The sequence below is a fragment of the Odontesthes bonariensis genome, chromosome 19 (assembly GCF_027942865.1).
Source record: "Odontesthes bonariensis isolate fOdoBon6 chromosome 19, fOdoBon6.hap1, whole genome shotgun sequence".
NCBI lineage: Eukaryota > Metazoa > Chordata > Actinopteri > Atheriniformes > Atherinopsidae > Odontesthes > Odontesthes bonariensis.
This window is the reverse complement of record NC_134524.1, coordinates 31,545,424-31,557,854: the sequence shown is the minus strand read 5'-3', so window position 1 is coordinate 31,557,854 and position 12,431 is coordinate 31,545,424. Positions and strand designations below refer to the sequence as shown.

Here is a 12,431-nt window from a genome sequence, read left to right as displayed (position 1 = left end):
AAGTCAAGGTAAATGTGGTCTGAAAATGTTTTGGCTGTTTTCTTTTTTTGTGGGATGTTTTATATGTGGAAATGCACATTTGAAAAAGGGGGCTGAGCATGTTGTCATAAAAGTGTCTCTTCCCTTGATTTTGCTCTGCCAATGTGGCTCTGGTGAAAAAAAAATAGTGAGTATCACTGAATCAGTGGCTCTGCTTCATGTGTTCAGTCGGCAGATGACTTCTCGGAACGTTCCCTTCGCATGGCCGAGGTCAGCAGGGACCAGAGAAACCTGGAGGAGGAGGAAGAGGAGGATCGACCTCTGGAAGCTAACAATGGTGAGGACCGACTTTTCAGATGAAAATCCGTTAAGCGCTGGAAGACATTTTTGATCAGTTGAACATAGGATCGCGTTTCCCTGGTTACAGTGAACGGAGAGGCTGAGCACGTGGACTTCATCGACAGCAGCGTGGCGGAGGAAGAGGAGGAGATCCGGATAGATCCACCCACACCTACTCTCACGGCGCCTCCTCTGGTACAGTCGCGCACGCCTTCATCAGCTTGTTTGCTTGTTTGTCAACATGTTGGAGCAGAGAAGGTCTGACTGTGTTTCTGATTTCCAGGAGCAGACGCAGATGTCTTCATCATCCCAAACCCTGGACTCAGCAGCACGCAGGTAAGTCCTGCAAAGTATGCTGTTAAAGCTTTGCATGGCAGCAGCAGGGAAATACTCACCATGACACAGCATCTAACCATGATTTAACACCATAACACTGGTTTAAAAACAAACTTGCATTGTGTTGGTGTAAAGAGCAGAACGGTGACGTATCCCAACGAGTTTCAGTCCCAGAGTGGAAGTGGATATAAGTGAGGTGACAGCAGAGGGTGGAGGGAGTGGGAAAGGAGGTTAGGGAAAGGGGGATGAGAAGCAAAGCATTTCATGGGAAATTGGCCCTTTCACTTATTGACTGGACATTTCCATGTTATCCTCCTCTGTCCTGTTCCTGTGACAGTCCTCCGTGCTATCTGAGTGCTGTGCTGCTATCGTGTGTGTATACCCCAAATGTCAGACAAGTTTAATCATTTTCTGGGTTTTTTTGCCTCTTTTTGTTTTACAGGGTTACTTGAGGGGTTATTTGAATAGCTGGGAAAAGTCAATACAGAGCAGTTCTCATTACTCACTGTTAGGCACTCACCAGGCCTCTATCTCTTCATTTTGAATGGCTGTGTGTGCTGTTATCTTTCCCTTTCTTACATTTCTGCAACATGGAAACGTTGCCTAAAAGTGAGTCACAGGCTGAAAGCCTTTAAGAAATGTACAAGCTGCACAACCTTTTACTTTGTGGACTGGTTCAAAGGCTCAATGTTTGAAACCTCACTCCCGTTTTAAAAGTACCGTGGATATCATTTGCTGGAAAAACCTACTCTGTTTGTAGCACAACCAGGAGGCAGGAGATGTGGTCATGTTCATTTTAGAGCACTGTGAGGATGTTACAGGCCTAACCTTTTTGTTTTGCCTTGATGTACAGGAATAAATAAAGTACACATGGATCTATCAACAAAAGAGTTGAAAATAATATACAGACGAGCAGAAAAGATTATTAGGCAAGGCATCTTTATTTATATAGCGCATTTCATACCACAGGCAACTCACTGTGCTTTACATAAAGACAAGGCATTTAAAAGAACAGCATAAAGCAGCATAAAAACAAGCAATTTAAAGAGAATAAAAATTAAAACACACTTAAAAGCAATCAAAGAAGAGGGGAAAAATATAAACTCAACCATAAGCACCCCGAAAGAGAAATGTTTTAAACCTGGATTTAAAAGTGCTTACAGTTGGGGCTGATGTCAGTTCTGCTGGTAGTTTGTTCCAGTTGTGTGCAGCATAACAGCTAAAAGCTGCTTCACCGTGTCCAGTTTGAACTCTGGGCTCCACTATCTGACCTGAGTCAGCAGATCTCAGAGCTCTGCTGGGTTTATACTCTGCTAGCATGTCATTCATGTATTCTGGACCTAAACCATTCCAGAACTTTAAAATCTATTCTGTATCTGACCGGGAGCTGATGTAAAGACTTGAGAACTGGGGTGATGTGATGTGATCTCTTTGTTCTGGTTAAAACTCGGGCTGCAGCGTTCTGAATGAGCTGCAGCTGTTTGAGACTCTTTTGGGGGAGTCCAGTCAGAAGAAGTCTGTTGGAGATGAAAGCATGAATCAGCTTCTCCTGATCTGTTTGGGACATGAAACCCTTAATTCTGGATATGTTCTTAAGTTGATAAAAGGCTGATGAAGGTCAGGTCTGAGTCTATCAGCACGCCGAGGTTCCGGACTTGGTCTTTTGTTTCTAGAGACAGTGACTCAAGATGTTTACTGACAGCAAACCTCTTCTCTTTGTTGCCAAACACAATGACCTCAGTTTTTTCTTGATTTAACTGAAGGAAATTTTGGTTCATCCACTTTTTGACTTGCTCTAAGCAGTCGCACAATGACTCCATAGGACTGCAGTCATCTATATATATATATACACAATACCTGCTTGCTGTGAGATTTCCTAGCCTGGCGACGCCATCCTACGTACTTCCGCCCAAAGATTTTGGCTCCGCACATAGTCTGGCCAAATCCCCCTACCTCGGTTCGCTCAGTGTTTTGCCAATCAGCAAACAGTTGCGAGTGGTGACGCAGAACTTACGCGCAGAGTCCATTGTAGTCCATATAATTGTAGTTCAACCGCAGCGGAAATAAACATGGCGACGGAAGAACGCTAGAAGCTATCCATGAAGTTGTCCCAACTCTGGAGAGCATTACACAATTAAAACGAGAGCAAGAGGAATGCCTCGTCAATTTTGTTAGTGGCAAGGATGTCGTAGCTCTCCTTCCAACTGGCTTTGGGAAAAGTTTGATTTATCAAATGGTACCGGTATAATGAAAGCGGATGTGGGAAGCGTGATTCGCGAGCAAGCATGAACCTCGGCGCATAACCTACGTCCTTTCTAAACATTATGATTGGTTAAGGGAACTCCGTTACTCCAATGAATTTAAGTTGCTGGGTAAGGTCCCGCCCTCCATGGAAACGGATTCCTCTTGGGTTTTCCCAGACTGTTTGACAGAGTCAACAGTCGGCTTTCGCCCAGGCTAGAGATTTCCATTAACGTCCAAGCTCTCTTAACACGTTAGCTTGCTCTCATACCTGCAGCTTGTGTGAGTGAGGAGAGAGTCCAGCTAATATCCACCCTGAGTTTGTAAGACGTTTGACTTCTCACATACGTCCTGTTGGGGACAATCTGCACTCCTTTTCACATTTGAAACATCAAGCTTCCACAGTTAAGCCCGGCCTCCACGAATGCAGTAGGATTTTGAGGCGATATGGTGCTGTGGAGTCTTTAAAATCTAAAAATAAAATAATAATAATAAAAAAAAAAAAACAGTACAGAGGAGATGCTGTAGGAGAAATGCAATCTCTCCTGCCATTTCCTGTCAGTTGACAGGGACCCACAGCAGTAGAAACTCCATTCTGTGAGTTTAACAGCCAGATTTGATGCTAGCTTGCTGTGTTGGCAGCAGCAGCCACATTCAGCAGGCAGCTTTCATCGTGGTGCCTTATTGTTCCACAAGCAGGATAATTTCATTGTTTGGATTCAGTGTCCCAGCAACCCCATTGGTCACATTTGAAATATGTAGCACAGACCCATTGTTTGGCAGCATCTATTGGCATTAATTAGCTGAACTCTGGGTCAATAACGATATCCATTCAGTGCCCAGACTCTGCCTAAACCTCAAATACTGTTCCTGCTGACTGAGGCCAAGTTGAGCATGTTAGACAAACGGATGTCCCAGATTTTGGCCTCCAACACTTCCTCTGGGACTTCTAAAAATAGATTACTAGAGACTGAAATGGAAGTTCAGCAGAGCGTCGCTTAACACACTACTTCATTGTAATGATAAAATGATTTTACACAAAAAGTCTTCCAAACATGTGTTTACGGTACATGATGTCTTAATATTGTTGTGTCATGATGAGCTATTCTGTTTCTTTTTCACCATATTCACCAGATGTTTGGCTTGTGGAAATCTGGATCACCTTTTTGAATGCTTGTTGTTGAGGGAGTGGGAATATCGGACAGAGCTGATTTCACTGCTTGTTGAGATGAAAAAGAAGACTGTTGACGGGGTCCGACTTGATTTGAATGGTTCAACTCTGGGACACTGATTGGGGACAGTCCCTGGATTGAGTTTCACATCTGCAGCATCACAGCCTGCAGCTGGATTTTTCTGACTGAAACACGTGAAGCAGACCTGAAGCTTTAAAAGCAGCTGCCTTTGTCAAAATGTCATTATACATTTACTAACATGTGCACATCCACTAATTCAGTGGTCCAGCATGTTTTAATGATTAAAGTCATGTGAGATGGAAAGCCTGGCATACCAGATAAATGCTGAAACAAGATGTCAAGAAAGTGGATGTTTGCAACTACTAAACACAGCTAAAGGTTCTGAAGAAACGGGTTGATTTGTTGTTGGAGGTCTTCTAAAAGTCATCAGAGTTCCTTCTTGACCTTGTAAAGTCTATTCACTGCATGAGCTTTTGTTATAGTGTGTATCACGGTCCTTTACACAAACTCAGTCAGATGAGGACTGTGGGATAGGAATCTTATTGGCCTAATGTGAGCTTCTCTGTCCTCTCTTCTCCATCTTCCTCCCAGATCGAGTCTTCACATGGAAGTGGGCTCCCACTCGTCAGCATCCTCGTCTCCCCTGTCCCCCTCCAGCCCCACCCTGGAGGAGCGGAAGAGGCCCGGCACCCTGTTCATCTGGCAGGAGAGAGAACGGCTGCAGCAGCAGAGGGAGAAGGCCTGGTAGGCACAGGGAGAGCTCAACCTGCATTGACTAGGAGATTATTGATTCCATTTCTGTAAATATTCAAACACCTGGACTACACACTCCTGGTTATTTGCTGCTCACATGTATTTTGTTTTGAGGAGCAAAATTCAAGTCATTTTACCTCTAACAGAAATAAAGTGTATGAATGGACTGGAGCTGACATCACATGCTGATAGAATGAATACGTCCAGTTCCTTTAGTCTCAGAACACAGTGTAAATCCAAACTTTTCTTCTATGTTGTCAGCTGTTTGCCGATTCCTGCTGCACTGTTCCACAAAGGAAGAACTCTCATGTCAGGCTACATGAGAGGCTACTCTCATGTCTGTTTCTCTCAGATTTCATTCTTTTTTCTCACTTCAAAACTTGCAATTTTTTCAGTTTGCTGAAGTTAACCACCAAAACAGGAAATTATATGGCCACTGCGCCACCAACAGGAAGCAGCTCATGGTAAGCACAGATATACACAGCAGCAGTGGCCCACATCTGCTTTAGTTCTGCCTGCATTCACAAAGTATTTGTCAAACTGAGAGGAGGCTGGAGGGTGTGAACAGTGGGGAATAAAGTGGCGTCTGTCTCCCTCTAGTGGCGCTTCTCCAGAAAACGGCAGCTCCCATTCTGGCCTGAGGCAGAGATGTGCGGTGAGTAGTTTCATTCACAGCTGAGAGGATGAGGAGAGCGAAGAGGTGCTCGATTGGATCGAACCTTTTCTAAACCGGTAATTCAAACCTGTTTTTCTTGCTCTTAGAGTGCTGACCAGATGAGCACAGGGTCTTCTTCAGTGCTTCTCCATCGTTCCAGCAGCAGAACGGGTACGAGGCCCAGCGGTGTTTCTGAAGCTGCTGGTAAGGAATGCTCGGTGCATGGGACTGTATCTGAAACACAAACAGCTGTAACCTCTGCTGTGTCTCACCTTAAAATGGCTCGGCTCTGAATTTACACTTTTGCTTTGTTAAGTATTCTGGGGATTTTGGGTAATCTCAAAGTGTAGATTATCCCCGCCCCCTCACCCCTATCCTAACACATTTGTAATAATGAGCCAAATGTTTGCATTAGATGCCCCGTCCTCCCCAAAGACGTCCCCTCCTGGTCAAGCTCAGAAGCCCAACAGTTTCCTGTTCCGCACCTCCTCCCGCAGCAACGTCAAACCCACAGGTACACACACACACACACACGCACACAGGTACACACACACACACACACACACACACACACAGGTACACACACACACATAGGTACACACACACACACACACACACACACAGGTACACACACAGGTGCACACACAGGTACACACACACACACACACACACACACACACACGCACACACATGCTCTTCAGATCTTCATTCGCTGCTGCTGTTCAACACCTTCACTCTGCTTTTGTTAGGGACTGTCTTTACTCTCGGTGAGTCCGGCAGAAGTGAGTCTCGAACAACTCTGCGTTCACCTAAAGAGGAGAGACCGGACATCACACAGCTGCGGAAGGTGAAGCACACACACACACACACACACACACACACACACACCTTTTTAAAAGCTCAATCATGTATTTGTCATAGAATAATGGCAGTTTGTTTCTTCTTTATCAAAAACTCTTCTCGATAAACCTTTACTTTACAGTCCCGAACACACTACCACTGCATTCATAGAATACTACTGTTACAGTAGCTGACCTGTGCCTAAATAAAAAAAAAAAATAATAAAAAAAGTCATGTGACTGAAATGCAACTTCTGTGAAAGTGCTCTGAATGAATGACACATCCAGCATGAGCTTCAGCTGGCCATCTGTTGAAGATGTAAGATAGATAGATAGATAACCAGACAAGGGTTAGGGTTAACCCTTGTCTTCCTTTTTTTTTTTTTTTTTTTTTTAAACAGATTTTTATTGGTTTTCAACAGAAACACAAAATATACATTTTGCCATCATGTCAGTAACAAAGATAGATCAAATATTGCCATCCATCTATCCTAAGCAGGCAAATCTTCTAAAGGGTTAAATACAGAGTGGCTTCCTCCCCAGATGGCGTGGCACATGTCAAAATATGGCCAGTCCTTACGGATTTATATCAGGTGGGCGTGGCCATTGTACGGAAGACTGGTCCCTCATCACGAGCCGAGTCAATTCGTCAGGTAGATAGTTGAGCAGAGGAGCCCACACTTCATTAAAGGACCTCTCATTACCCTTCACAACTGCACTAAGTCTTTCATGGGGGAGGACCCGGAATATTTCCCCACACCATAAGGTGACAGTAGGTGATTTAACGTTGATCCAGGTAATTAAAATACATTTTCTGGCCAATAGTAGTAGTTTGTCACATAGTTTGAACTTCAAACGGGTCAGAGTCACCTCCTTTGAGGGGGGGCGAGGATGAAGAGGGTCCAGGGTCCCTCCTCACCTTTGCTTGAAAGATGCCACTCAGTAAGGGGTTAGGTGTAGAGAGGCTGCATGTTTCACCGTGTTTCCTTACAGGTGTGAACGAGTTGAAAAAACAAACATCTGATACAACTCTGTCTCCCTCTCAGACTCTGGAGTCTCGGCTGAAGATCCCACTTCCAGAGGATCTGGGCGAGGCTCTGTCCAACGGCACCGTCCTCTGCCAGCTGGTGAATCACATTCGACCGCGCTCCGTGTCAATCATCCACATTCCCTCCCCTGCAGTGGTGAGCACTAAACAAGCCATCCCTTTGTTTTCCTCACAACATCATGTTTTTATCCTAAGCTCTGAAACTGCCCCAAGCAGAATTTAACACACTGAGGTTTACAGCTATGAGCTTCGGAATGAAAATGAATTTTCTCTCTTTTTTTTTGTGGCTTCGGGAGAAACCCAATTTTCCAACAGATATTAATAAAGCCTAGAGAATTTTGCTCACGAGAATGAAAAAAAAAAAAATAACGAGAGAAATGAAGACTAAATAATTGGTTAGGTTTGACCGTCTCTCATTCCCAGTGGATCCACCTAAATGTGAGTGGGATCTTTTGTTTTCAGCCAAAACTCAGCTCAGCCAAGTCTCGACTCAATGTTGAAAACTTCATCGCTGCCTGTCGCAAGCTGGGAGTCCCAGAGGTAAGCACGCTTCCTCATCCCGATTCCCTTTCTCTCCAACTCAGAAATGTGTTTTGCGGACATAAAAATGAAAAATGAAAGAACATTCCATGTGCTACCAGCCAAACTTGTGTTGCTGTCTGTGGCTGTCGGGTTTGGACTGAACTCATTTTCAGTCCGGGCCGGACTCTGCTTCACACCTGTCTGCACTTTGTTGTTTTAGCCTTTTATTGTCTTAGTTTTGACTGTGTGTGTGTGTGTGTGTGTGTGTCCCTTCTCCTGTCCAGACTTCAGTGTGTGTGTGCTCTGATGTGCTTCTGTGCAAGCTGCCCGCTGTGCTGCGCTGTGTGACGGCCCTGCTGGCCGCGGAGGCAGGGGAGACGGCAGAGGACACGCCCCCTAAGCCTTCCTCACCTGCGTCTTCATCGTCGTCCTCCTCTCCCTCCTCGCTGTTGTCCACAGACTTCCTGCTCTTTTACTGTGCCGTTATGGTGCTTCTCTACATCATCTACTGCTACCTGCTCACCTAAAGCAGCCGCACACAACACTTTCATACTCGTATGTTGAGCTGCTCTGTAAAAAAAATGCGAAACACACACACACAACAAATGCTACAGCTGTTCCCACATCTATCCTTTACACAATGTGTGCAGTGTGCACAGCGGCTGTCCAAAGGCCGAACTGACTCTTCAGCTGCTCTGGCTGCATGTGTGAGGCCTACATAGCAGAAGAAGCAAAGAAAACACTACAGAACACTACACTGAAGGACGAATACTACAGGAGAGCAAATGAAGTGTGAAAATGCCTTAGCCCGAGTTAGCCTTTACTGCGGAACGCACAGAGTGTTTGAGGAAGATGGAAGCTGTCTGAAGCCGAGCTGCTCGCTGGCAGAATGTGTCTCACTGGCTGAGACGTTAACGGGTGGAGCAGAGGAACCACACTGTCTGCTGTCCTCAAAACCTCCTAAAATATGACATAACCAGCAAACAAAACCGAGCTCGCTCCACTATAGTTGCTTTTCTACCAAAAATTCTTTTTGTTTTCATTTCTTACTTCAAATCGTTTCACCAAATGCAAAAGCATTTCCAGAAAGGAATGAGTTTGTAGAGGGTAAAACTGTCTTCTGGAAGCTGGTTAGTTGTGTTTCCTTGGTGGAAAGACGCCTTATACTCACCTGCTTGTTGTTTGGGGTCTTTTGTTTGGTGCTGATCAGTGAGTTTGGAACTTTTTCCATGCAACACAGCTGCCTGCTGCAGAGAGCGGAACACGTTGTTGAAACGGAGGAATGTCGGAGCGAAACGCTGACGGAACAGGTGCAACGCGCTGAGCAGTACTGCCACAGCTGCGTGAGGCCTCTGCACAGCTAACAGTTACTGTAGAATATCTGTCTGCCTTTCTGAAACTGGAAAAGTGACAAACGCTTTGTTCAGACTGCAGGCCAGCACTTCTGTTTCTTTATGTCCAGACTGCAGCAACCTGTCTGCATCAGTCGTTACCGTGGTAACAACATTTATGTCAGTGGCCGGCTCCCTCTGCTGTTGTCTGTACTGAAGACTTCCTGCAAGCGCCAGGCAATTTCCAAGCATCTGTCCAGCTGTGGTTCTGGGTTGGACGTGTTGCACTGAGAGACGTGGATTAGATTTCATCCATCAGTGTGGACACAGTTTGGATATCAGTTGATTTCTAAATATGCAGGAAAAATGATTTTGGCTGCATGGATTAGTTTCTGACAGTTTGTGGTTCTTCAGCTCCTCCCACCAAACATGGAGTCCAGCACTGAGACCATTTGTGCCTCCAGAGGAGCTCTGGCCCTCTCCAGTGGGGACACCCGTTTATCCCACAGGACAGAAGCTTGTTTAAGCTCCCTGAGACTGAACCCTGAATGTGATTTTTAACCTCCAGACAGATGTAAGTTAATTTAATATTGTACGTGGCTGATGATGGCTTATGCCTTTGAAAAATGTGACGGCGAGACAGTGGAGACGGAGCTGGTCAGAGAACACTGACCACTTTTCTTTTTTTTTTTTTTTTTTTTTTTTCCCATGTGTGCTGTGCCACCTGAGAGAGAGCAGCAGGGGGCGGTGTTGTTGCATCCGCTCCGAACAGACGGTACAAACTCCCCGTGTGGGGGTTGTGTGTGGTGTGTAAAGTCTTTTTTGTCAAAGTTACCGGTCTGTTGAGCCGCTGACTTTGCTTGTATAAATGTAAACAAGTTATTAAATTATTGATTTGTTTTAATTTATTTTGGACTCTGTTCTGGTTCTGGTCTGTGGTGAGACAGCAGAAAATGTTCTGTACTTGGTTAAATCTCTTATCTGATAGTTTTTTAAGCCTCTTCGTGGTTTGTGAAATCAATCTAACAAAGATAAATTAAATCTGATCGATATTCCATTCTAGAGAATTAAAATAACAGCGACTGGTTGATTCTCTCACGGCTGGAGCTTTAGCGGAGTGTGAAACGGCCCGGGCAGTTTCCCCCCATGCTGTGTCCGTCTTATTGCTCACTAAAGGTCACAGTCTTCAGCCAAGGTCAGATTAAATTCTCATTACTATGCTGATTTGACTGATGGGGAGCTTGGAAGCTAATATCAACAGAGAGATTTGGGTGATTCAGTCTGCTAAAGCCTTTAATTCTCCAGTCTTCAGCCGTTTCCTCACCGAATTTTAATTTCCTGAAAACACCGACTTTCTACTGCAACTCAACCAATGAAAAAGTTTGACCAACTCAATGTGTTCAAAGACAACAGTTTCTAAGAAAAATATGGATGAATCATCTTTTTTTTTTTTTTTAACTGTTTTTAACCTGTTGGCCAAACCCTGCTCCCAGTAGTTAGCATTGACTCATCATAACCAAACTGTCCAGGATACTCGTAACCAACAATTAGTTATCAAATCTAAGCTCCTTATTACGAGATGTTATTTCATTGTTCGAGCTGTCACAGCAGATGGAATCCTTTCATTTCATCACGTTACTTTTCATGACTGTGGCCTGTTCCCGAGCTACTTCAGCAGCTGCTAACAGCTGGCACATACAACATGACATTTGGAATCATCGGCCCAGTTGCTGCTGTAATCTAACTTACCTTTTCTATGGCTTAACATGACTGTTTATAGAGCCCACGGCTTGGCTTTGCCTTCAGACTGGGGGACCTCCTCAGAAATGCCCACCAGGCACTAGGTGTAGCCTTGTAACTACTCTGTTTATTGACTACAGCAGCAACTAGTTGGTGGATTCCGTGTGGCTTTAGCATTGTTGACACATCTGGAGCGAACCTGCTGGCAGCTGTTCCACCTGCTGGATAAAAAGTGATGAGGTGAAATGGAGCCTCAGTAAAAAAGTCCTGTGAAATAAAAAGTGGTGACTTTTTAAAACACACATTTAAATGAAATGTTCCCGTAATAACTGAACAATGAAATAACATTGTGATATTGTTTTTTATTTAAACAAAAGCTGACATTTTTTTTACTTTGTATTCAGCTACTTTTTTTTTTTTTTTTTTCAACCATTTTTTTTTTTTTTTTTATTAAACCCTTTTGGCCGGTGAATTAAAACGGCCAAACTCTTTCGTGAGTAAATGGGAGACTAAAGACTGTATCGCTAAGTATACAGGGCATTGGTTATTTTTGTGCACTATCTTGTGCCTCATGGCCCCATTTCTGCTGTTGTCCCGTGTAAAAAGCACCCTTCCCACGTCTGACTGTTCTGTTTTATTTGCCTGCTGTCGAGATGGAATTTCTACCTTTTCAATTCAAATGTATATTTTATAAGTGAAACTGGATAAGCAACACAGTAATTCAGTCACTGGCTTAGAACGAGCTATATTCTTAAATATGTTAGTGGAACAGAAAATACTCTTGTATTTTATATTTATATACTACTCTTGTATTATTAAGAATTGTTTTTGACTTTATATAAATCTATATGTGAAGTTTTTTTCTTCCTGCTGTCAAGAATTTATTAAAAATGAAACTTTGAACATCTGCTTTTTTTTCTGTGCCTGCTTGCACTTGCTTTTGCTTTATCATCATAAATGTGTGCTCAGGCTATCTGCCGCCACCTTAACATCTTATATATATATATATATATATATTATAAAAATAAACCGATGCTTTTCATGGAGCGCAGCTACTGTATGGAGACGGTCAAAGCTGTGGCAAGAAAGAAATTCAGTTCACATGTGATATTCCATTATATAAAAAGACTTTTTAGAATATTATTACATTTTGAACTGTTTTACATATAGTCTGAATTTGTCACCAGGTGCACTGTAAATGATTCTGGTGAGACATCAACGTCTTCTTTGCTGCTTTTATACTTGATAATGGGATTTTAGTAATCTTATTCCCTTCACTTAAAATTGGCTCATGCACAAGATTAAAAAAAAAGAACAACTTTTAAATCCAAACTGACAATTGATCAAGGAACCATGAATTACTGCCAACATATCGTAAACACAGCAGCTACTCTCATGTGAACTTAGTCGTGAGGAAATGAGAAGACTTTTTCTTTTTTAAATGTTTAGAGAAAA

The 12,431-nt window shown here is 43.5% G+C and overlaps 1 protein-coding gene across 2 annotated transcripts in view; it reads left to right on the top strand.

Moving 5' to 3' along the window:
• lrch4 (leucine-rich repeats and calponin homology (CH) domain containing 4) overlaps window positions 1-12,431 on the top strand; it is a 52,753-nt gene that overhangs the window by 36,767 nt on the left and 3,555 nt on the right. Inside the window, exons 7-18 of one of the 2 annotated variants that reach the window (XM_075450517.1) lie at window positions 208-316; window positions 407-513; window positions 602-654; window positions 4,680-4,832; window positions 5,237-5,305; window positions 5,442-5,496; window positions 5,604-5,700; window positions 5,912-6,010; window positions 6,246-6,343; window positions 7,382-7,519; window positions 7,846-7,923; window positions 8,190-11,879. In XM_075450517.1, the coding sequence (XP_075306632.1) occupies window positions 208-316; window positions 407-513; window positions 602-654; window positions 4,680-4,832; window positions 5,237-5,305; window positions 5,442-5,496; window positions 5,604-5,700; window positions 5,912-6,010; window positions 6,246-6,343; window positions 7,382-7,519; window positions 7,846-7,923; window positions 8,190-8,432 (1,299 nt within the window). In that variant the 3' untranslated portion in view covers window positions 8,433-11,879. Of the gene's footprint in view, window positions 1-207; window positions 317-406; window positions 514-601; window positions 655-4,679; window positions 4,833-5,236; window positions 5,306-5,441; window positions 5,497-5,603; window positions 5,701-5,911; window positions 6,011-6,245; window positions 6,344-7,381; window positions 7,520-7,845; window positions 7,924-8,189; window positions 11,880-12,431 lie in introns of those variants that run through there. The other variant, XM_075450518.1, reaches the window with a different exon arrangement.